Genomic DNA, 26,045 nt, shown 5'->3' with positions numbered 1-26,045 from the left:
CGATTTTTTCTTGCTGAGCTTCCCATTTGACCCGCATCAAGAGCGCTTGCACTTAAGATACTTATTGCATAAATAGAAATTTGACCAGAAAGTATTACATCAACTTGAATAGCTTGATTGCATTAAAGATTCCACCGTCACTTTGTTTGCCATAACCAACTTTTCAGCTTTCAGTGATTTATTGATGCCGATAATGGTTTTTCGCTTCTTCAGTGCAGCTGAAAATATTGCATGGAAACATGCGGTGACATCGTATTTCATCGTGAATTGAACATGAGATGGGTTAATATTTTTACGATTCAGACGCTGTCCAAATGCAGGTCGTTTAGACGCTGTCTTAACAGGCTAACGTTGGTAAAGTTAGCTCTGATTTTTCACGCTATATTTTCAGTACTAAATGCGAGTCGAAAAAGCATTCTCGTTGTACTTCAGAGCGGGAAATTATCCCACATCTCTGAAAACGAATTTTCGGTGAAAAGGAAGAGACAAAAATTCCAACATTACACGACTCATCGAAAACTAGATTGATTGACTGAATACTTATTTAGCAGCCGAGCGAGTTTGTAGTTTGTTCTATAGTGCAAAACAGGTCTTCATAATAAATTAAGCGACCGTTGATCTCCCGACGCATCTTAGGGCCGTTTTCTTCACCTGCCCCGCTTAACGCGTTAAACCTGGCTTACGGTAAGCCTCGCTTAACGTTAAGCCGCACATTTAAGCGAGACTTAAAAAATTACATTTCTTCACCCCGGTTTAGCAATCTGAGAGGCTCGCTTACCGTAAGCCGCGCTTAGGTATATTTCCCGTTTGGTCGCCCTATTTTTCCATTTGACCTGTCACTTTAAGCCGACGATGATTGTTTTGATGTGATACGCAATCGAGAAATTCGACATTGATCATTAATGAGGGCCAATTTCGTAAATGTAATAAATGATTTTCATGGATTTTCCATGTTGTTATGTTTTTTTTTACTTTACTCATCAATTCTATGCAACAGCATGTGTTTTTCTTTTCACAGTAATGATGAATGTTTCCTTGAGAATTACATATTTCTCAACACATAACACCAGGAAACAGTCATTTTTATAAATAAGACTTTGGCTCTTATGAGATAGTATCAGTAGTAGAAGAATTGAATCTATTTTTCTGTTTTTAACAACTCGTTGGGACTTTGAACAAAAAGGTAAAGTAAAATGACGCCGAAACTCGGAGACAAAAAGCGAGTCCGCTCGATTAATTTCACAGATGCGGAAGAAGAATTGCTGCTGAGATTAGCATTGAATAGAAAAGACGTAATTGAATGCAAGGTCAGCGACGTTAAAAGGAACGACGATAAAGTTCGCATGTGGGAGGAAATCACTAGAGAGTTCAATACGAGCTGCCTCAATACGGTAAGTATAATAGTACTTCGTGTGCTATTCACAAGTAAATTTGCGTTTCTTCGTTACGCACGATTTTAGTTTGAGCAATCTGTAAATTTTGAATATACTTCGAATGCGAGCCAGACCTTTTTAAGGCCCAAGCACAATGACAGCGACAGAGTGACACAGTGGTAGCTGTAGGGTTCATTATTATATAAATACTTTTATAGCTACACAATTTCTATCAATCTTAATAGATGCGCATATTCACACCTGCGAGTATTGATCCTTGGTTGCACGGACTGTTGGTGACTTGACAGATGCATAGAGAGAACGGAAAACAGAGCAGTCATTGATGGTGAGAATTGGAAAGTGATTGAGAATTAGTGGCGATAAACACTATAATTGGCGACGAGGATGGGATGGATATTCCAAGTAAGTTCCATTAGTATGAATAATCAACATTTTTGTTGTTGTAGACACCTCTTCGAAATGAGCGGAAATCCTAAGGAATAGAAAAGAGCTGCAAAGTGGGGGTCATCAATCACGAAAAAAAAATGTAGAACAGGAATAACAAAAGAAATTTGCGACCGATGTGACTGTGCTGAATTTTTATTACTTTCTTACTTTCTTTTTTATTATTTCTTACGCTCGTAGCGAGTATCCAGTCGATTGTGTGGTGGCAATAGTTTATGACTAGCGGGTGCCGGTCGTTGCCTGTGTGGTAGTGTGTTGTGGCCGTGGCGGGATGCCGGTCTTGCTTAAATGCAGTTTATTGTGGTCTTGCTTAAATGCAGTTTGTTGTGGCCTTGGCGGATTGCCGGCCTTGCTTAAATGCAGTGTGTTGTGGCCGTGGCGGGATGCCGGTCTTGCTTAAATGCAGTTTATTGTGGTCTTGCTTAAATGCAGTTTGTTGTGGCCTTGCTTAAATGCAGTTTGTTGTGGCCTTGGCGGATTGCCGGCCTTGCTCGAATGCCGTTTATTGTGGCCTTGCTTAAATGCAGTTCGTTGTGGCCTTGGCGGATTGCCGGCCTTGCTTAAATGCAGTGTGTTGTGGCCGTGGCGGGATGCCGGTCTTGCTTAAATGCAGTTTATTGTGGTCTTGCTTAAATGCAGTTTGTTGTGGCGTTGGCGGATTGCCGGCCTTGCTTAAATGCAGTTTATTGTGGTCTTGCTTAAATGCAGTTTGTTGTGGCCTTGGCGGATTGCCGGCTTTGCTTAAATGCAGTTTGTTGTGGTCGTGGCGGGATGCCGGCCTTGCTTAAATGCAGTTTATTGTGGCCTTGCTTAAATGCAGTTTACTATGGCCGTGGCAAGTACACGGCCTTGCTTCAATGCAGTGTTTGTGACCTTGGCGGGTTGAAAGTCAATTGCAGTGTTTCAGGGCGTTGCAAAAGTTTTTATCCATCTGTGCGTTGGTGGTTTCGTACGAACGAAAGCATGATGGGTGCATGCAATGTGGTAAGGAACGTAAGGCGGAGTCTCGTCGGCCTTCATAATGGGTGCAAGTGATGCAGTTACAGAGTGGATCTTGTAAGAGAGGTACACGATAGCGGGCATGAAGGCTGCATGCAATGAACTCACCGAGTGGTGGAGACTAAACGGAGCATCGCCAACCTACGTATGATAGCGATAGCAATAGCGCATGATGGGCGCAGTTGCTCCGTGTGAGTATATGAACGCCATAATGGATATCGGCTATAGCAACGCGCACTTTATGAGGCATCTCTTCTGTGTGGAAAGCATTAAGCTGGTGATAAATATGCATGGTGTCAGGCACTTAGGAAGCGATTGGGCTTTGAGAGTAAGATTTTTTTTGAAACAACCTGATATGATCTGATCTTTGTGATCTTTGTGGGTTAGCAGTCGATGACACTAGCAATTTCGAGTCTTCGAAATGACGGATTGATTACACAATGAGTTTATAATATATCTTCTTGGCTGGTTACTGGTTCTATGGTGGAATTAGGATGTTGAACTGATAAAAAGAAGAATTCAGTATGTTTTTGGTTTTCATACAATTTTTATTAACAAGATGTTGAATCCAATGGTGGTTACATATGGAGTGAACGATACGGAATGAAATGGGATAATGTGAAGAATAATGTGTTAGGGTGGGTTTAGACTAGTAATATATTCATGTGAAGAAATATGATGAGATTTATAGAAATCGCATCAACTGTTTATACTAGCGTGAACTTCTATAATGAATATATTCATATTTTCGGTGAATTTATTCACCTGAAGTAGAACTGCATCCAACTTTAGTGATTTCTCACCAGTGAGAAATTCACAAGCGTTTACATATGCTGAATTTATTCAAGTTATATATACCTCGAATAAGTGGATCATATTTATTCTCACACGTTTACACCTATATTCACGTGAATAAATCCATCTATAGCTTTAGATCTCCCTAATGTAAACCCGCCATTACATACTCAAACATTTTTGGAAGGTTTTTCTTCTCTATGCCTTTCCATTTTATCTTACGGTGGTGATGTCGAATAAGTGGATCATATTTATTCTCACACGTTTACACCTATATTCACGTGAATAAATCCATCTATAGCTATAGATCTCCCTAATGTAAACCCGCCATTACATACTCAAACATTTTTGGAAGGTTTTTCTTCTCTATGCCTTTCCATTTTATCTTACGGTGGTGATGTCGAACGGACGAAAAAAAATTAAAAAAAACATTGTTCAAGTTTTGGAAAGCAAAACAGGTTGAGGTGCGAATAACGTGAAGCGATGAACAATTGTGCACTATACATGTAGATTTATCTGCGATGCGATTTGGAAGCTGTCGTACGTTTCCAGATGCAATTTGGATTCTGTGATGATGGTATTACATACAAACTGATTGAAGTGTATTCGTGTTGTTATGCCTACTTAAATTAACGCTTATCACCTTTTTGGACCGGTTAGCGTATTTGCGGTTCATCGGTCCCGTTGATTTAATAGTTATGACGTTTTGTCGAACAAAAATGCTTTCATAACCGAAAAAACCCTTACTAAATAAAACAGTTGGTTTTATAATGTACATAGCACAATGTGATCTCGATTGTAATGCTCGGGTAAAAAAAAAAAACTGTAAATTTAAAAAAAATTATATTTGATTGTTGTTCATCACGATTTAATTCGAGATCGGAACAACGGATTTGAACAGTTCTAATCAGGATTGATGCGTCTTGGTCTGCGTCAGGTTTATATGCAAAAAAAATCCCTACCATTCCTCCATTGGAAATTGAAGACGGTTAGATCAGGAATCGAGATCGAATTGTGAAAGGGGAGGGGAGAGCTTGCAGACATCAGAAGACATAGACAATACCAAGTGGAATACAAGTTGGTGTTGAGGTTTTAGTCGAATGAAAAAGAGAAACAAAGTAAGTGCTTATTTTTCACACAAATTTGAAGTAAGTCAGATAATCAGAGCAAATGTTACATTGAAATCATTATTTAGCGAAATGCAAATTAGAAGAAATGCATTTAAAAGACATTGTTCCAAGTTACTGTAAATTGGATTTTTTGTCCAGTATCGTCAATAGAAAAAGAAGATCATCGTATTAATAAGGACATGAACTGTAACGAAAGATCCGTAAGGGATAGAAGTGCTAGATCGAAATTTTACATGTTCCTTTTTAAAAAGCGTTCTATTTAATGCTGATGTATTGATTAGTATTCGTGGTCCACTGTTTAAAGAAAGGGTGGGATGTAGGGTTCATTATTATATAAATACTTTTATAGCTACACAATTTCTATCAATCTTAATAGATGCGCATATTCACACCTGCGAGTATTGATCCTTGGTTGCACGGACTGTTGGTGACTTGACAGATGCATAGAGAGAACGGAAAACAGAGCAGTCATTGATGGTGAGAATTGGAAAGTGATTGAGAATTAGTGGCGATAAACACTATAGTAGCGCGGCAAACCAGATTTTATTCATCGTTCAGTGGCGTAGCCAGAAATTCGGTCTAGGGAGGATTTGTGTCGAACAAATTTTAAAAAGAGGATGTAAATGAAAATTTTAGGCTCTGGGGGAGGTTTTGACCTTAAGCCCCCCCCCCTGGATACACTACTGATCAAATCAAAGTAGGATTGATGTTATCTAAAACTAATTCAACTTGATTCAACTCTCATTGATATTGGGCTGCCGAAACTGTCCCTGTTATTATGCGTGGGCATTCAAAGCATTATTTTTTTTTTTTTTTATCCAAAATATATATTTTTATTAAGGCTCATATGGCGTCAACCTGACGGGGCCGGGAGTTCAATATTTCGACAATGTTTGCCTTATAACTATGTTAGTAATATGTAACCGATTACTCGCGGTTGGCTCGAGGTTAGTATTACAAGTGTTTTCGTAATTGTGATGTTGCTGTCTTCAATGATCTGTACCTGTGCCCGACACGGGATACTTCCTATTGGGATGCAGCTGACCATTAATCAGCAACGCCCCCCTAGTCTGTACCCCATATCTAGCGTGGTGCGTCTTCTCGAGGAATCCAGGATAGAATGGTCACTAGCCGGCGCAATCATCAGCTCGTGTAGAGTTGTCATGAGCGGTACAACCTTTGGCTTTTGTTGAATCATCAGTGGACTGCACAACCTTTGGCCCGTGCATCTGTAAAGAGTGTGTGTATGTATTGCCGCGACTAAGTAAAAGTTTATCGATTGGATAGGAGGGATATGAAACGGGGACACAACGAAGGAAACATCATTAAACGTTGACATCGGCGTTTCTGAGGAACAGGTATAGATGAAGCAGAAGATCAGGATCCCGGCTACCTAAGATATCCCGGATGGGGATATCCGATTGTCTGCCTTTTGCTCTCAGTGCTCTAGAGAGCTGAGAGCGAGCAGCATGGAACCGGATACACGACCAGACAACATGCTCGATGTCGTGGTAGCCATCGCCACAACCACAAAGATTGTTTGCTGCGAGCCCAATGCGATAGAGATGCGCGTTTAGGTTGTAGTGATTGGACATAAGCCGAGATATCACGCGAATGAAATCACGACCTACATTCAATCCCTTGAACCATGCACTCGTCGAGACCTTAGGGATAATCGTGTGTAACCAACGACCGAACTCATCTTCACTCCACATGCGCTGCCAACTAACAAGTGTGTCCTGACGAGGAATGTGAAAAAATTCATTATAGGCAATTTGCCTTTCAAAAAGTGTGCCTTCTGAAGCGCCCACCTTAGCTAGCGAGTCCGCTTTCTCATTCCCCGGAATCGAGCAATGAGAGGGAACCCATGCTAAGGTAATCTTGAATAAGTTTTCGACCAAAACACTCAATAGATGTCTTATTCTTGTTAGGAAATAAGATGAGCGTTTATCAACTTTCATTGAGCGGATTGCCTCTATTGAGCTGAGACTGTCTGAAAAAATAAAATAATGGTCGATGGGCAGTGTTTCAATGATCCCTAGAGCATAGTATATCGCACCCATTTCTGCGACATACACGGAACAAGGATCTTTGAGTTTGAAAGAGGCACTGGAATTTTCATTGAAGATGCCGAAGCCAGTGGACCCGTTTATGTATGAACCGTCAGTAAAGAACATTTTATCAGATCCAACTTTCCCATATTTTTCCGAAAATATCGACGGAATAACATTGGAGCGTAGGTGATCTGGTATTCCATGGATTTTTTGTCGCATGGACAGATCAAAAATGACAGAGGAATTGCAAAAGTATGGGAAGCAAACTTGGTTGGAGATGCCTGGTGAAGGGTGCACGTCGTGGGTAAGGTACTCATGGTATAAAGACATAAAACTTGACTGAGGAGTCAGCTGGAGTAGATTTTCGAAGTTATCAATCACCAATGGATTCATGATCTTGCAACGGATGAGAAATCTGTAGGATAATTCTGTGAACCGAAGAGTAAGCGGGGGTACTCCTGCCAAAACTTCGAGACTCATCGTATGTGTCGAATGCAAACACCCCATGGCTATACGCAAGCAACGATATTGTATCCTCTCCAGCTTGAGAATATGAATCCTGGCAGCTGATCGGAAGCAAAAACTGCCATATTCTAACACTGACAATATCGTTGTTTTGTACAACTGAATGAGGTCTCCTGGATGGGCACCCCACCATGTTCCGGTTATTATTTGGAGAAAATTGATTCTTTGCTGGCATTTCTGTTTCAAATACGCAATGTGTCTCCCCCAGGTACATTTAGAATCAAAATATACACCCAGGTATTTGAAAAACATAGAGTGTTGGATCGTTTTGCCGGATAGGTAAAGCTGGAATTGGGCGGGTTCGTGCTTCCTAGAAAAAACGACCATTTCAGTTTTCTCCGTAGAGAATTCGATACCCAGCTTGAGGGCCCACGTGAACAGATTGTTCATGGTATCTTGCAACGACTTTTGCAGAGCGACGGGATTAGTACCCGTGATGGAAATAACTCCATCGTCTGCAAGTTGTCTCAGCGTGCAGTCTCTAGTTAGACAATAATCCATATCATTGACGTAAAAACTGTACAAGAGGGGGCTTTTTTTTTTTGGCAGACTTATCTCACTTCTTAACTAGGCGAACCTAGCCAGAATTTTCACCTGCCCCCGGGCTTCTGAATGCCAAAGGGGGACTAGGCTCTGCGGAATGCACGTATCTGCATGCTCGTGCTGTTTCAGTCCTGACCGAGAAATTGTCGGACAATCGCGCAGGTGCTAAGGATGACCGACTTTTGGATGCCGGCCAATTCCTTCTCCATATTCAACACCTTTAGCGCTTCCAGAAGTGTCTTCGGGACAATTCCAGTTCCAGAGAGAACGACTGGAACAATTCTTAGGACCTCCCTTAGCCCCCACAGTTCCTTGAGCTCCACGGCCAATGGTCGGTACTTGCAGATTTTGCGACCGTGGGTCTCCTCCAGATTCTGGTTCAGTGGAATAGCGACATCGATGATGGTGACTTTGCGGTCGCTCTTGTCGTAAACCATTATATCTGGCCGGTTGTGGTGGATCGAGAGGTCGGTCAGAACAGTGCGATCCCAGTACAGCTTGAAACGGTCATTTTCCAGGACAGGTGCAGGCAGGTACCGGTAGTTTGGTACGTTGTCTTCCAGTAGAGCACATTGGAGCGCCAGTTGTCGATGAACAATACGGGCCACGTTGTTGTGGCGCTCGGTGTAGGCTGCGTTGGCCAAAACGGGACAGCCTCCCATAATGTGCTCTATGTTTTCACCTGGTTGATGGCACATCCGGCAAATGTCATCAACGTCTTGATGCCAGACGTACCGCCTGCAGTTTCTCGTCGGCATTATCCTGTCCTGGATGGCTATCATGTCGGCTTCTACTACTGAAGAGAGTTCACCACGCGTTAGCCACAGATTAGATGCGGCCTTGTCGACGTGTGGCCGATCCAGTTGATGGGGGTGGGCACCATGCACTGCCTTCTGCTTCCAAGCTGCAATCTTCTCCACTGTCTGCAGATTGCAGTTGAGTTGGTACTCCGCTTGCGCCAAGTGCAGAGCGCTGTATCCTCTGTCGGCGGCGTAGACAGCCCGGTATAGCGCGTTTTGGTTGGCGCGTTCTGCGAAGTACTCGCGCAGTTGTCGTACCTGGGCAACACACAGTGCAGATATGTCGACTATTCCAAGTCCCCCTTCTTTGCGTGGCAGTGAAACTCTCTCCAGTGCCGATTGAGGATGGTGCATTCCGGCCTCTTTAAATGCTTTCCTCATCCTCCTCTCAAGGTCCTCTAGGTCAGTTTTGCTCCATTTGACTACACCAAAACTGAAGGTCAGCAGGGGAACCGCGAATGTGTTGATCGCGCGTACCTTGTTCCCCGCGTTGAGGAAAGTCCTCAGGACACAGTTCACTCGACTCAAGAACTTGTCTCGCAGCTCCGTCTTGATGTCGGAGTGGCGAATCCCGGTGAGCTGTCGGAATCCAAGATATTTATAGGATTCGCCACGAACCATGTCTCTTATGAACTCGCCGTCATAGACCTCGTAACCTCCGGATTCGGTAAGCTGTCCTTTCAGCATATGGACACAGCGGCACTTGTCAAGGCCGAACTCCATGCAGATGTCCCTGCTTATGTCTTCGACAACCCGGATAGCTACACCTAGACGCTGACGTGAATCAGCGTAGACCTTGAGATCATCCATGTAGAAGGTATGGGTCACTTCTTCGTGGGCGCCGTCGCCATACCTTATTTTATAGCCATGACCGTTTCTATTGAGCGTCCTACTGAGGGGGTTCAGTGCCAGACAAAACCAAAGCGGGCTGAAAGAGTCGCCTTGGAATATCCCCCTCTTTATCTGCAGCGTTCTAGACTGCAACACATTTTCCCCATCACTGAGGTGCAGAGACGTACTCCACTGCCTCATCGCATGCTGCAGGAACCTAACGACGACGGGATCAATTTTGTAGAGCTCCAATACCCGGACGAGAAACGAGTGAGGTATGGAGTCATAAGCCTTCCTGTAATCGATGTAGGCCATACTTAGGTTCCGCTGGTTGTATACCGCCTGGCCGACTATGGCTGCGTCGATGATGGCCTGGTCTTTGCAGCCATGCGTATTTTTCCTGCATCCTTTCTGCTCTTCTGCGATGATGTGATGCTGTTCGCAGTGAGCAGAAACTTTGGCGGTAATTATGCTGCTCAGTATTTTGTACAGACTCGATAGGCACGTTATCGGTCTGTACTTTGATGGGTTCAATGTGTTGCTGTCTTTCGGGAGGAGGAAGGTGACGCCACGGGTGGCGAAGGGTGAGGAAGGTTGTGTGGGTCACGTAGCACCTTGTTGAAGCACTCAGCTATCTTTGGATGTGCGACGGTCAGCTTCTTGTGCCAGAAGTTCTGAACACCATCGGGGCCCGGTGCTGCCCAGTTCCTCAGGTACCGCGAGGCTTCGCGGACATCGTTCTCTCCGACGATGATAGCTGGCATCTCTCCAATTTCACCACAACTCTCCTCCTCCCGTCTTAACCACATTTGCCCGTCGCGATGTTCTACTGGGGTCTCCCAAATACCAGCCCAGAAGTTCGTCACATCGCTAATATCTGGCAAACCTTCGCGGTAGTCGGGCTTCTCGTCGCTAATGTGGTCGTAGAACGCTTTCTCGTTATCTCTGAACATCCGATTTTGTTCCTGGCGCTTTGCAGAGTCAGAGTAACGTTTCAGCCGTTTTGTAAGGACGCTCAATTGCTGTACCAGTGTGTCGAGTTTTTCCGTCAGCTGGTGAGCTCCCAGCTGGCGAAGTTCAGTAGGCCGCACGATCACAGCAACTTGGCGACATAATTTCACCGATCTGCTGCCTCTTTTGTACGCCATCAGTCTTCCAATTGCGGCGCGCTTGTTTAGGATCCGTTGCTCCAATCTCCTCCGCCATGGAGGCTCACGCCTTTCACCGAGATGTTGGAGCAGTCCGCCTCTTGGCCTAATACGGTATCCTAAACTTTTGGCGGTCGCCACAGCAGCACAGTAAACTTTCAGTTGCAGCTCCTCCATGTTCTCAGCATCAACCAAATGCAGCGGAAGAACGTGCTCGTTCATGAGCTTTACTGCACTTGTCAGCCTGCGGGAATGCTGCAACTTCGGGATCCTGGGGCGCGACAAAGGGTCCGTGTCGCGGAACTGTGAGATCGCCTCGTCATAATGGAAGACCAGATCGCGTAGTAGTTGTTGATCTGGCTGTGGATCTTCCGGCTCAGAGGGTTGTTGTACTGTGGCCTCCACTGGTGCTGATTCGCGTGCCCCACTCGCGAATGAATTGCTCAACCGTACTGAACTTCGTCTCGACACATCGCTTGCTCTGCTTGTTCTGGAGCTTAGTTCTCTCTGCACCTGCTGCTTGATCTCATCGACTTGCGTTTGGGAGAGCATATTGTTGCGTACAATCGCTCTACGCCTCGCGTTCATCGCGTTTTGGTCAAGCCTCCCGACGAACTCTGGATACGCTTCCTCGAACATTGCGAGTATTCGAGGGTGACCGCTCATGTCCGTCTCCAAAGCAGTGCAGATGTAATAGGCGCGGATCACGAATTCGTTCATTTCGTGTGTCCACATGATCCGTCGCCTAGTAGTACCCACAAGTGTGGACGACTGTCGTCTGACAGTCGCAACACGCCTCGTAGGCGCAGCGTTTCGTTGGTGATGTCGATGGCTGCTGTTTCCGTGTGGCGGTAGCTCTTCGGGTTGAACCCGGCTGGTGGCCCGCTCTTGCACATCGCCCTCCAGCCGCTGGCCGCTCGCTCTTACGCCCGTTCCAGGACCAGCTCCAGTTCGGGGACCCTCCTCGGGTGATCGCATTCGTAGTATTCGTCTTGACCTTAGCTCCATTGTCTGGGTGTATCTCCTTTGCCCGGGAGACAGCGGGTTGGCAAGGCCTCCATGACCCGGGAGGCCTTCCCCGGGAGAGATATAGCGCTCTGACTCGCTCGCACCCCCTCACTTAGCCACTTTCGACACCCGTTCTCGGAGCCAAGACCAGGTGTGTGTTTCCAGTTCACGCCCGATCTAAAAATGTCGTCATATGATCTTCGTGGAGGCGTGAGATAGGAACATTTGAGACCAACAGGTAGGCTCCTACCCTAGTGTTGATCCCCATTTGAGAACCAACCAATTTTTTTTTTGGCAGACTTATCTCACTTCTTAACTAGGCGAACCTAGCCAGAATTTTCACCTGCCCCCGGGCTTCTGAATGCCAAAGGGGGACTAGGCTCTGCGGAATGCACGTATCTGCATGCTCGTGCTGTTTCAGTCCTGACCGAGAAATTGTCGGACAATCGCGCAGGTGCTAAGGATGACCGACTTTTGGATGCCGGCCAATTCCTTCTCCATATTCAACACCTTTAGCGCTTCCAGAAGTGTCTTCGGGACAATTCCAGTTCCAGAGAGAACGACTGGAACAATTCTTGGGACCTCCCTTAGCCCCCACAGTTCCTTGAGCTCCACGGCCAATGGTCGGTACTTGCAGATTTTGCGACCGTGGGTCTCCTCCAGATTCTGGTTCAGTGGAATAGCGACATCGATGATGGTGACTTTGCGGTCGCTCTTGTCGTAAACCATTATATCTGGCCGGTTGTGGTGGATCGAGAGGTCGGCCAGAACAGTGCGATCCCAGTACAGCTTGAAACGGTCATTTTCCAGGACAGGTGCAGGCAGGTACCGGTAATTTGGTACGTTGTCTTCCAGTAGAGCACATTGGAGCGCCATTTGTCGATGAACAATACGGGCCACGTTGTTGTGGCGCTCGGTGTAGGCTGCGTTGGCCAAAACGGGACAGCCTCCCATAATGTGCTCTATGTTTTCACCTGGTTGATGACACATCCGGCAAATGTCATCAACGTCTTGATGCCAGACGTACCGCCTGCAGTTTCTCGTCGGCATTATCCTGTCCTGGATGGCTATCATGTCGGCTTCTACTACTGAAGAGAGTTCACCACGCGTTAGCCACAGATTAGATGCGGCCTTGTCGACGTGTGGCCGGTCCAGTTGATGGGGGTGGGCACCATGCACTGCCTTCTGCTTCCAAGCTGCAATCTTCTCCTCCACTGTCTGCAGATTGCAGTTGAGTTGGTACTCCGCTTGCGCCAAGTGCAGAGCGCTGTATCCTCTGTCGGCGGCGCAGACAGCCCGGTATAGCGCGTTTTGGTTGGCGCGTTCTACGAAGTACTCGCGCAGTTGTCGTACCTGGGCAACACACAGTGCAGATATGTCGACTATTCCCCCTTCTTTGCGTGGCAGTGAAACTCTCTCCAGTGCCGATTGAGGATGGTGCATTCCGGCCTCTTTGAATGCTTTCCTCATCCTCCTCTCAAGGTCCTCTAGGTCAGTTTTGCTCCATTTGACTACACCAAAACTGAAGGTCAGCAGGGGAACCGCGAATGTGTTGATCGCGCGTACCTTGTTCCCCGCGTTGAGGAAAGTCCTCAGGACACAGTTCACTCGACTCAAGAACTTGTCTCGCAGCTCCGTCTTGATGTCGGAGTGGCGAATCCCGGTGAGCTGTCGGAATCCAAGATATTTATAGGATTCGCCACGAACCATGTCTCTTATGAACTCGCCGTCATAGACCTCGTAACCTCCGGATTCGGTAAGCTGCCCTTTCAGCAGATGGACACAGCGGCACTTGTCGAGGCCGAACTCCATGCAAATGTCCCTGCTTATGTCTTCGACAACCCGGATAGCTACACCTAGACGCTGACGTGAATCAGCGTAGACCTTGAGATCATCCATGTAGAAGGTATGGGTCACTTCTTCGTGGGCGCCGTCGCCATACCTTATTTTATAGCCATGACCGTTTCTATTGAGCGTCCTACTGAGGGGGTTCAATGCCAGACAAAACCAAAGCGGGCTGAAAGAGTCGCCTTGGAATATCCCCCTCTTTATCTGCAGCGTTCTAGACTGCAACACATTTTCCCCATCACTGAGGTGCAGAGACGTACTCCACTGCCTCATCGCATGCTGCAGGAACCTAACGACGAAGGGATCAATTTTGTAGAGCACCAATACCCGGACGAGAAACGAGTGAGGTATGGAGTCATAAGCCTTCCTGTAATCGATATAGGCCATGCTTAGGTTCCGCTGGTTATAAACCGCCTGGCCGACTATGGCTGCGTCGATGATGGCCTGGTCTTTGCAGCCATGCGTATTTTTCCTGCATCCTTTCTGCTCTTCTGCGATGATGTGATGCTGTTCGCAGTGAGCAGAAACTTTGGCGGTAATTATGCTGCTCAGTATTTTGTACAGACTCGATAGGCACGTTATCGGTCTGTACTTTGATGGGTTCAATGTGTTGCTGTCTTTCGGGAGGAGGAAGGTGACGCCACGGGTGGCGAATTCAGGAAGGTTGTGTGGGTCACGTAGCACCTTGTTGAAGCACTCAGCTATCTTTGGATGTGCGACGGTCAGCTTCTTGTGCCAGAAGTTCTGAACACCATCGGGGCCCGGTGCTGCCCAGTTCCTCAGGTACCGCGAGGCTTCGCGGACATCGTTCTCTCCGACGATGATAGCTGGCATCTCTCCAATTTCACCACAACTCTCCTCCTCCCGTCTTAACCACATTTGCCCGTCGCGATGTTCTACTGGGGTCTCCCAAATACCAGCCCAGAAGTTCGTCACATCGCTAATATCTGGCAAACCTTCGCGGTAGTCGGGCTTCTCGTCGCTAATGTGGTCGTAGAACGCTTTCTCGTTATCTCTGAACATCCGATTTTGTTCCTGGCGCTTTGCAGAGTCAGAGTAACGTTTCAGCCGTTTTGTAAGGACGCTCAATTGCTGTACCAGTGTGTCGAGTTTTTCCGTCAGCTGGTGAGCTCCCAGCTGGCGAAGTTCAGTAGGCCGCACGATCACAGCAACTTGGCGACATAATTTCACCGATCTGCTGCCTCTTTTGTACGCCATCAGTCTTCGCGCTTGTTTAGGATCCGTTGCTCCAATCTCCTTCGCCATGGAGGCTCACGCCTTTCACGGAGATGTTGGAGCAGTCCGCCTCTTGGCCTAATACGGTATCCTAAACTTTTGGCGGTCGCCACAGCAGCGCAGTAAACTTTCAGTTGCAGCTCCTCCATGTTCTCAGCATCAACCAAGTGCAGCGGAAGAACGTGCTCGTTCATGAGCTTTACTGCACTTGTCAACCTGCGGGAATGCTGCAACTTCGGGATCCTAGGGCGCGACAATGGGTCTGTGTCGCGGAACTGTAAGATCGCCTCGTCGTAGTGGAAGACCAGATCGCGTAGTAGTTGTTGATCTGGCTGTGGGTCTTCCGGCTCAGGGGGTTGTTGTACTGTGGCCTCCACTGGTGCTGATTCGCGTGCCCCACTCGCGAATGAATTGCTCAGCCGTACTGAACTTCGTCTCGACACATCGCTTGCTCTGTTGTTCCTGGAGCTTATTTCTCTCTGCACCTGCTGCTTGATCTCGTCGATTTGCGTTTGGGAGAGCATGTTGTTGCGTACTATCGCTCTACGCCTCGCGTTCATCGCGTTCTGATCAAGCCTCCCAACGAACTCTGGATACGCTTCCTCGAACATTGTTAGTATTCGAGGGCGACCGCTCATGTCCGTCTCCAAAGCAGTGCAGATGTAATAGGCGCGGATCACGAATTCGTTCATTTCGTGTGTCCACATGATCCGTCGCCTAGTAGTACCCACAAGTGTGGACGACTGTCGTCTGACAGTCGCAACACGCCTCGTAGGCGCAGCGTTTCGTTGGTGATGTCGATGGCTGCTGTTTCCGTGTGGCGGTAGCTCTTCGGGTTGAACCCGGCTGGTGGCCCGCTCTTGCACATCGCCCTCCAGCCGCTGGCCGCTCGCTCTTACGCCCGTTCCAGGACCAGCTCCAGTTCGGGGACCCTCCTCGGGTGATCGCATTCGTAGTATTCGTCTTGACCTTAGCTCCATTTTATTGGGTGTATCTCCTTTGCCCGGGAGACAGCGGGTTGGCAAGGCCTCCATGACCCGGGAGGCCTTCCCCGGGAGAGATATAGCGCTCTGACTCGCTCGCACCCCCTCACTTAGCCACTTTCGACACCCGTTCTCGGAGCCAAGACCAGGTGTGTGTTTCCAGTTCACGCCCGATCTAAAAATGTCGTCATATGATCTTCGTGGAGGCGTGAGATAGGAACATTTGAGACCAACAGGCAGGCTCCTACCCTATGTTGATCCCCATTTGAGAACTTTTTTTTTTTTTTTTTTTTTTTTTTTTTTTTTTTTCCCTAATAATTTGAGTCCTGGAGGGGGATTAGTCTCATATTTGATGTTGATGTTTTTATAGAGAATTTTTCTATATTGAAATCACTACCCCGAATACATACTTACAAAGTGATTTCTGGTTTGTAAGCCATGGTTACCCAATATGTTATTCTACCTGTAAATATGGGTCCATTCGCAGATGATTTGACAACAGTGACCTGCGCAGTATAGACCCCAAAGTCTGTACCATTGGGTAAACGAAAACGCCGGCGTTGGACAAAAGAGCTAGATATCATTGGTGGTGATATAAATATCTGCTTTTGCTCTGCATTCAATACCTGGAATTGAACATTAACCGGCGTACTTGTCGAAAATTCGACGTACAGACTAACAGGGCGGGCGGGACGGGTGGTGATGATGCCAAAGTCCGCAGCGGACAGGTTCGCGTGGGCAACAGCACCTCCCGTGACGTAGTGTGTCAAGTGCTGTGAAGCATCAGAGTAAACGTTTCCCGCACCGCGATTACCACGCCTACGTTTACCCATTACACTCGGCCTACAAGAGTATACCCAGGTTGATTTACCTCGTAGGACTTGTTTATACGTTTATTGTTTCAGCTTCTAAACGAGCGACCAGAATTAACTGTTTAAAAGTTGGTGCGCCACGCCAACAGTCGCATCAGCCTCAATGCGCCACAATTAAGTAGTTGGAGATAACAGTTAGAGTAACATGTTATCTGATAAAAGAAGGTAGAGTTCGTTTATGTTTTTGTTTTGATTGTGACTAAACTTTTTAGTACAACTTTAGAACTGCAATATATCCACTGAGAAAAAAAAATTGAATTTTTTGGTTAATGTTACCAATCTATAGTCATTTTCTACCGTATTAACATGTTGAGCACCGATTTTTTCTTGCTGAGCTTCCCATTTGACCCGCATCAAGAGCGCTTGCACTTAAGATACTTATTGCATAAATAGAAATTTGACCAGAAAGTATTACATCAACTTGAATAGCTTGATTGCATTAAAGATTCCACCGTCACTTTGTTTGCCATAACCAACTTTTCAGCTTTCAGTGATTTATTGATGCCGATAATGGTTTTTCGCTTCTTCAGTGCAGCTGAAAATATTGCATGGAAACATGCGGTGACATCGTATTTCATCGTGAATTGAACATGAGATGGGTTAATATTTTTACGATTCAGACGCTGTCCAAATGCAGGTCGTTTAGACGCTGTCTTAACAGGCTAACGTTGGTAAAGTTAGTTCTGATTTTTCACGCTATATTTTCAGTACTAAATGCGAGTCGAAAAAGCATTCTCGTTGTACTTCAGAGCGGGAAATTATCCCACATCTCTGAAAACGAATTTTCGGTGAAAAGGAAGAGACAAAAATTCCAACATTACACGACTCATCGAAAACTAGATTGATTGACTGAATACTTATTTAGCAGCCGAGCGAGTTTGTAGTTTGTTCTATAGTGCAAAACAGGTCTTCATAATAAATTAAGCGACCGTTGATCTCCCGACGCATCTTAATCTCTTAAACGCATTAAACGATAATCCCGTTCCCAGAAACCCAGAAAGCACAGAACAAGGGATTTTGAAATAATGTCGAAAAACCACGTGAAGATGAAAGAGACTCAAATATCGAGAGTAAAGATTATTTATGAATATTTTCTTACCTCAGTGTGATCATAATCTTTTCGCCATGCTCAATTGAAGTTTTAATTAATCCACTTTTCATGAGAACAACTTCAATATGTCCTAAAATATTCGAGGGCGATATAGTGATCATAGCGATCATGCAACCTTTCGATACCATTTTTATAGTACATACCCAGCAAACATTAAGTCGTATGAATAGCCATAATTGGAGGCGATATACATACAACCAAGACACATTTGTATGATATATGATGCATATAACTAGCATATACACGCAAAAGTGGAGGCGATATACGTATATGCCATATTTTTTACGCATATAAAGCCGTATATAATGGTATGCGATGTTTTTTGGACTAATATTCGATTTGATCCGACAATGTTACCACTCAATCCATCGATGACATGGAAAATCGTGTTTTTGCATTTTATGCGAGTTTAGATATACATGATTAATATTTTGATTGATATTTTATGCGATTGTGATTTGATACAAATTTATATGTAACTTAACATGTGCAAAGTTATACGATTTAATGTTTGCTGGGTAGTAGTACTTTCGGTTTTTCCTCATAATAGGCCCCAGTTTCGGTAATCACTTCATCATCGGTCTTAAATTTCTTGCCAGCAAGCATCCTGAACCGAAAAAAGTCGCTGGGAGCCAGGTTGGAGAATACGGAGGATGCGAAAGCAATTCGAAACCCAATTCCAGCAATTACAAACGAAATTCCGATTTTTCCATTTTTTTAACAATAACAAAAGTTGCTTCACTTTCAATGCTGAAACTCACGAACCAATCGACCGATTGCTGTCAAATTTCGTCACGTATCCATTGAAAGATGGTGCTTTCTGATAGTCAAGTAAATTTTTGCAAGAAACGCAATCTAGACGTCAACCTTTGTTTGCGACCGACAGTGCGAACGAGAGCAAGTGGTAACATAAAGTAATACCCCTTCTAACTATCCAATCCTATTCCCATACGACCCACTCCCTTGCTTTCAGAACACAGTGTGTGGTGTATGGCACACACACATCCAGCCCCGAATATACCGCGACGTAAACAGTATATACCGACGCAATGCATAAGAAACGAACACATACAACTAAATAGGTGCATACATAAATTCCCTTCCAATATATTTTCATTCAAATTCCTACGTTTAACCAAGCAACATCGCTTAATAAACCAGTGTTAAAAATTATTCAAAAGGCTTTTAGGCCATGTTCTCACTGCAGCGGGGCGTCAACGTGGCGTGTTCATTTTTTTTTTTTTTCTTTATTTTTGAGACTTTCAGCCTCCTGGGCTGGTTCGTCTCAGTAAAAACGGCCGAAACCACGCCGCAAAGTGCGCTTACTATCCATTTTACATGCACATACGGACAAGCGATTAACAATAAAACAAAAACAGATTTCGTCACGAGAATTTCTACGCAATTGAGCTTTTTTTTCCCCTGGTTTGACGAGGATGTCCGCTTGCGATGGCCCCAGGCCACAGATGGGGATTCCGCGCCACTCGAAGATGCCGACTGTTCTTGTTCCCCTTATCGCGAAGGGGAAGGAACAAGGATCTTCGATTTAATCACAAGTTTTTTGTTCAAATTTTAAAGTACAGATCGGCATCTTTCAAAAAACAGGGCAGTGCAGTTGTTTGTGAAGGGTCGTCGCCAAGCACATCTCGAATGCTCCCGCTGATCCCGTGTGAGTTCCGGAGGTTCTCATACTTTGGGCAAATACAGAGGATGTGTTCGACTGAATTGCGAACCTCGCACAAGTCACAAAGGGGATGAAAGGGTCCTCTGTTGAAGTTGTGTGACATGTTGCAGTGGCCGGTTCTTAACCTGGATAAGATTCGTTGCTCTCTCATCGTTTTGACGTCTTCGAATCTGGTGATGGATCCTTTGATTCTCCGGAGGAACAGCGTCGCTTCAACGGACCATTTTTCCGCCCAAAAAGTTTTGAATGTGTTGGCGATCCATAGTCTGATGTCGTCTAGCGGTACTTTGCGCGTCAAAAGTTGTCCAAGGTGACCGATTCCAGCAAAACGGTCGGCCGCTTCATTGCCGGCTATGCCACTATGTCCGGGGACCCACATGAGGACTGTATCCGGCAGCAGATACCTCCTGATAGCTTGTATCCATGGGTGCCTAGTTATAGCCGCGCCAACGGCATCGATGACGCTAGCCGAGTCGGTAACTATCAGGATCGATTTGCTTGACGGTATAGTGGCAGCTTCAAATATACCGGCAGCTTCGGCCGAGAAAACCTGGCAAATGTCGACGAGCTTCTTGCTGGAAATAAGAGAGTTATTATGACCGCTTACCCCGAAACCAACTCCTTGCATCCCTTTGGAACCGTCCGTGTAGCGAATTTCATAATTGTGATATTTTCTTGAGACAAGTTCGAAAAAGGTTTGCTTCAGACCCACAGAGCTTGCCCCAGCTCGAAAGTTGTTCCTGATTGTATCATCCACTTGGAACACCGGCAACCTCCAGTCGTTAGTCCCAAACCAAAGCTGGCGTGGCGTGGCGTTTAGCTATCGATGGGAGGTTTGAGTGTGTCACCTGCTGCAAGATTTCGTTCGTTAAAACAGTCAGGTGTGTCTCCTTACCTCCGCTGGTTTTAGCGAGAAAGCTCGCAGTTCTGGAAACTATCGCCGCGTCCACAAAAATGTCAAACGGAGGTTCTCCTATTTCGGCGCATACCGAGGCTGCTGGTGTTGATGGTAGCAGACCAGAGATAATCCGTAGTGCATTGTTGTAAATCGGTGATAGAGTTTTTAGGAGTTTATCTCTGGCCAGGCATGTCACTTCGAGACCGTAGGCGAGGCGGCTATTGATGATGGCTTTGGCCACCCGTAAACGGATCGTTCGGTTGTTACTCCGGTGAGGTTTGGAGATGGTTTTTAAGAGGTTTAACCGGGTGGCACAGCTTTTCTTCACCTCGTCGAAATTGTGCTGGAAGATCAGGTTGCAATCGACCACCACTCCCAGGATTATCAACGTTCTACGGCGGGGAATGCGGTCGTTGTAGATTTTGACTCCCGAATTGCAACCTTGGTGTTTGTGACTGCATACCACCATGTCACCACTCTTTTGCGCCGAAAGTCGAAAACCTCGTTCGACAGCCCATTTACCGATAGCATTGGTAGCTGCCTGGATCTTGATGCGTGGTGCCCTGTGCGTGTTCCCCACCACTACCAAAAGGATGTCGTCCGCATACGTGAATACGCATACTCCCTTCGGTATAACCCGGAACAGGCTGTTCATCGCTATCAGGAAGAGGGTGACGGCTAAGACGGAACCTTGAGGTATAGCAGTTTCTTCATGAAAGCGCCTGGAGCTGGTGTTCCCGACTTTTACCTCAAAGGTCCGGTTTGTCGCGAAGTTTTGAACAAAGTGCAGCAGGTTACCGTCTACCCCCCAGTCAGCCAGTGTTTTAAGAACTAATGGAATCCAGGTTCGGTTGTACGCCTTCTCTAGATCCAGGGCTACCATCTCCAGATGCTGTCGATTTTTTCTGGCCTCAGCTACCGTGGCGTGTTCACTTATCGCCACGATATTTTAATTCACTCACATTGCACCGTGTCAGCGGCGTGTCTTCGGTGTGTTCTATGAAAATAGTCAATGTGTGTTTTTGAATGAAAAAATTAAAATTGGTTTATGTTTCAATATTCCAACATCATTGGACGTGTCCGGCTAAAAACTCGGAGGGTGAAAAACGTAAAAAATTAAAAAAAAACAAAAAAATTTAAATTATGTCACTACTACAAACAAACATATGCTAGATAGAAGCGGAAAAGTACAAATATCGCCGGCGTGAAGTGTTTTCGTTTGCACGCCAGCCACACGTCAAAAATACGCTCACGACACGTCAGCCTGGTGTGAACACATCGGTAAGAACACAAACGATTAATTGTAAGCGTCACACGCCCCGCTGCAGTGAGAACAAGGCCTTATTCTACCGTTAAAGTGTTCCAACCAGTTTTTTTACAGAGTGCAATTCCTGAGCTATCGCCATCGAAATCTCCTTCAGGCGATGGATCCGGCATCCCTCAATGGTGTGATCCACCAACCTTATGAACTTTTCAGCCGAACTTTTACTGATCGCTTAAGATCGCGCGTTTTTTTGATATTTCCTTCCACTCCGTTCTAAATGTAAACATTCCAGCACAAGGATGGCAGATATGATTACATGCCTTCTTTTTGTAAACAATTGAATTGTCAGATATTTAACTGATAAATTGTATGTTTGCGATATATTCCATAATATGCATTATGTAAATTAGAATAAAATTATATAATTTATCGAAGAAAACGAAAATAATAATTTAATAGCCCACTTATTGCGTTCGATGAGTTCGATTGTGAAGATATTTATGAACATCGTCTGGCAACCATCACTTGCGTTCACTAGCGGCAAAACACTCTACAAACGGTTTCGCCACATTGAACTCCGCATTGCATCGCGTTTATTGTGTCAGATCCGGGCGGTTTACATTTGATTTGCATTTTGCGTGAACGAAAGAGCTTTCCCGCAGACGAGCTCGCGCCCACGCCAGCATCGCATCGCGTTCACTATGTTGTCGGCCTATGTCTTCGGCCTGAGGCGACAGTTATATTGGATGCGGCTTTGTGCAAAAAAGTCTACAATTATGAAAAGTGAACAACAACATAAAATTGTAGTGGTATAATTACATTTCTTCTCCTCGCTTCGTTCGAAATCGTCTGCTTCGAGCGAACAAAATCATATTTTCACATCTACTCCGATCCAAAAATGCAAATAATGGTGCTTGTCAGTGCATAACCTTGGATGGACCCCTTAATGTAAGGCAACCTACATTCACAGAACTACCCGTAGTTGCCACAGCAGTTTGACAGACTAAAGTTTCTCCCATTCTTTAATCAATTTTTCACATGTTGACACATAAATTGCTATTTTGCTGACAAAGGGTGCATCCGTATTTTTGTACCGTATCAAACTTTACTATCACTTCGTTGCAAAAATCAGGAGAAACGCCAAGGATAAAGCATTTCGGCACATTATTCTTGCTTGGCGAACATAGTGCGCTATCCTGTTCCGTTTGGGCTCCACTAGGCGTATCCCAGTGTACTTCGGGCCATCGAAGTGTATCCCATTTCCTCTCACCGTTACTGATAGCAGAAAGTCAAGTGCATGATGGAGAACAACGGCACTGGCGACGAACAGCAGCATCAAGCAGGCCAGCAACCACCACTGTTCGACAATGTCGACATCACCTCGCCGGATGATGAAAATGAGAACGATATCTTCGAATCGGCCATTCAGGTTTGTTTTGCATGGTTTGAGAAGAAAAAATCGTATATTTCCAATCAGCGAATTGCTTGTATTTTCGCTATACTTTCTAAAGAGGGTGTGTATTGAACAGGGAATGCATTTGAAGCTGCACCAGTCTCAGATCAGCCGACTGAATCAATTGGAATAATTGTGTGTCTGAATCGTTTGAGAAGATTGAAAGCGAAAATGTGTAGACGTCATCGTTTGTTGATAGCCGGGTGATGAATCACCCTTCGCGTTTGTGCGGAGGAAAACAAATAGTATACAAAATGTGTATAAGTATGTCGGGCTGATATTAGAGAGTATTTCCGAAATCGTTTATCGCTTTGCGCTGAGATTAACAGAACATGGGCGTTTTACGAACATTGTACTAAGTAAATTATTTTTACTGAAAGGATACGCCTGTTTTCGAAACAATGGATTAAATTGAAAATTAGTTAACTGATTGTTATCAAGAATGTCAAAGATTTTAGTCACGAATGAGCACAACTCTGAAAGAGTTGTTAGTTAAATTAACAGTACCTTGATGCCATGTCGATTTCACCCCACATGCCGGGTCGCTATTACCATTATTAGTGCAAGGACTCGACAGTATCATCGGTGGTTTTTAGCGTGAAATAGAAGCACGCACATGTTATTACTCGTTATTAGCCGGGCAGCGAAGTTTTACTATTTGGAGCTTATTAATCATGTCGGGTTTTTATTAATAGGGTTAAAATTTGGTTTCCCCGTAAGGGAACCTTGTCTTAAAGTTGATTAACCCCTTCGCGTACAACATCGAGTCTCACTCATGGTGTACGTGCATAACATAGGGCGCTAGAACGCTCAGCAGAGTAGTGAAATAACATGATGTGTGACGTATTAAATAATACGCAAGGGGTTAAAACATTTATTCTTTGCTGTGATCGTTCATGTGAAAGACTCCCATTCTCTCGAAGTTGAATTGAATTGAGTTAAGGGCATACTAGGTGCACAAAAAAAATTTACTGAAATACTTATCGTATGTCAGTACATTTCTTTTACGTGGGACTACGTCTAACCGGAATATATGGAAGGTTAAATTAAAACTTAAACAGAAACTTGCAGGAAAAAATGAATTATTTCGAATGCTTAAACCATGGGTCATGCGGATAGAATAAAATTGGTTGTCAAAAAGAATCCAATAGAAATGTCAAAAAAGATCCAATAATCAGAAGGGGAAAACCAGCCTGAGGGCATCCGTATACTAGCACATAGGATTTGACAGCGTCAAACATGTCCTGGTCGCAAATGCAATTTGCGACCACTGTCACTCGCGAGAACTGCCAAACTCTCAAGCTGGTGTAAAACAAGGCACTTAACATACTACCAGGTGGGTCAAAACGTGAAGTGGTTTTCTGCAGCCATTTAAAAAATACACAAAAGTAAATTAAGACGATTGAGCACAATTTGTGGAATATACTGATACTTTATGAAATACTCATTGCTATATTCATTATATTCATTACGTTTTACGCTGCAAGCGTTTCATTTATTGTCTTTGCGTTGAAGGCACCATAATGATTTGCGCCATTTTGAAAACGAAATTAAGGACGAAATTAACACACTTCTAGAACAAAAAATAATGAATGAAAATTTACTTTTCTGTATTCAATATGTATTCTATGTAATTTTTTTTTCAAAAAACAATTCTTTTTTTAGTTAGCGAATGGGCGCACCTTGTTCCATAGATTTGCCTTGAGTTCGCCGAGTAATTTGATAGGTTTGGCAATGACAGCTAAATTTGTAGCACATCTTGACTCGCGGATCATATCCCCTTGCCCGGGGCTTGGGGAAAACGGTTACTTTTCTCATAATAATCCACTACATAAAGAAAGTTTTGTTATTTAAGGCGAAAATAATCGAATTAATAAAAATGAACGAATTACTTTTCTTTATCAATTAATGCTAGCGCTCAAAATCATAAGGGGCTAACCGACACTTTGTCAGGCACTGATATATGTTCAACTAGCTGACCCGGCAAACTTCGTCCAGCCTAAAATTTATTTTTTGTTATCACATTTACGTTTTCTTACTAAGCACACGTTCATGGGTCCAATCGCAGAACTGTTCGTTGATTGATCTTCTATTATACCCTCTAATATTACATTTTACTATAAATTTCCTATTACTTCTACAAAAACTCTTCATTATTATATCAGATTATTTTCAGACACAATTCTCGTAGATTTTTGAACCACTTGGTAATAACATGTTTCTCCGTTACATGGAATAAATGTTTGATACAGAAAATATGATAGAATAAAGGCAGTCCTAAATCGGACAATTCGTTTCTCGAGTTTTGCTATTATCAACAAATTCCATTTTTTATACAGATAGGAGAAGATATAGGAGTGCGTTTTATCACATTAAAATCCATTTCCACTTTCGAAAGAAAATCAATTTCATTAGCGCAAACATCAAGTGGACTAACAATGTTAGTCACTATGTAATTGTAGAACATATGCGTATTTGAATTTTCCTAATTTTCCCATTTTCCTTCAGAGTTTTCCGAAAATTTTCAATTGTCATGTTTGGTTGAAATATGTGTATTATTTTTACTGAACTCCCTCTCCATTTCAGAGGAGAGAGGGGTGTCATACCATTATAGCAACATTTCTCGTATCCAAAAACCCTCACATTCCAAATTTGGCTCCATTTGCTTGATTAGTTCTCGAGTTATGTAGAAGTTTATGTTTCATTTGTTTGCCAGCCCGCTTGCCTTTAGAAAGGGAGAAGGATAGTCAAATCACCATATAAACAATTATTGCCCTCTAAATTCTCCATATGCCAAATTTGTTTCCGTTTGCTTGATTAGTTCATCAGTTATGCAGTTTTTTCATTTGTATGGAAGCTCTCCACTTAGAGAGGAGGGAAGTGGAGAGCACCACCATAGAAACATTTATTGCACCCTAAAACCTCCACATGCCAAATTTGGTTCCATTTTCTTGATTAAGTTTTGAGTTATACAGAAATTTGTGTTTCCTCACTCCCCTTAGAGAGGGGGGAGGAGTGTCGAACC

The 26,045-nt window shown here is 44.6% G+C and overlaps 1 protein-coding gene across 2 annotated transcripts in view; it reads left to right on the top strand.

Moving 5' to 3' along the window:
* The first annotated feature begins 1,107 nt into the window (after positions 1-1,107).
* LOC129777676 (sorting nexin-2) overlaps positions 1,108-26,045 on the top strand; it is a 41,731-nt gene continuing 16,793 nt past the window's right edge. Inside the window, exon 1 of one of the 2 annotated variants that reach the window (XM_055784093.1) lies at positions 1,108-1,391. In XM_055784093.1, coding sequence (XP_055640068.1) covers positions 1,194-1,391 — 198 coding nt within the window. In that variant the 5' untranslated portion in view covers positions 1,108-1,193. Of the gene's footprint in view, positions 1,392-22,577; positions 22,997-26,045 lie in introns of those variants that run through there. The other variant, XM_055784094.1, reaches the window with a different exon arrangement.

The sequence above is a fragment of the Toxorhynchites rutilus genome, chromosome 3, assembly GCF_029784135.1.
Source record: "Toxorhynchites rutilus septentrionalis strain SRP chromosome 3, ASM2978413v1, whole genome shotgun sequence".
Classification (NCBI taxonomy): domain Eukaryota; kingdom Metazoa; phylum Arthropoda; class Insecta; order Diptera; family Culicidae; genus Toxorhynchites; species Toxorhynchites rutilus.
Note: the sequence above shows the minus strand (reverse complement) of the source record. Positions and strands in the feature narration are given on the sequence as shown.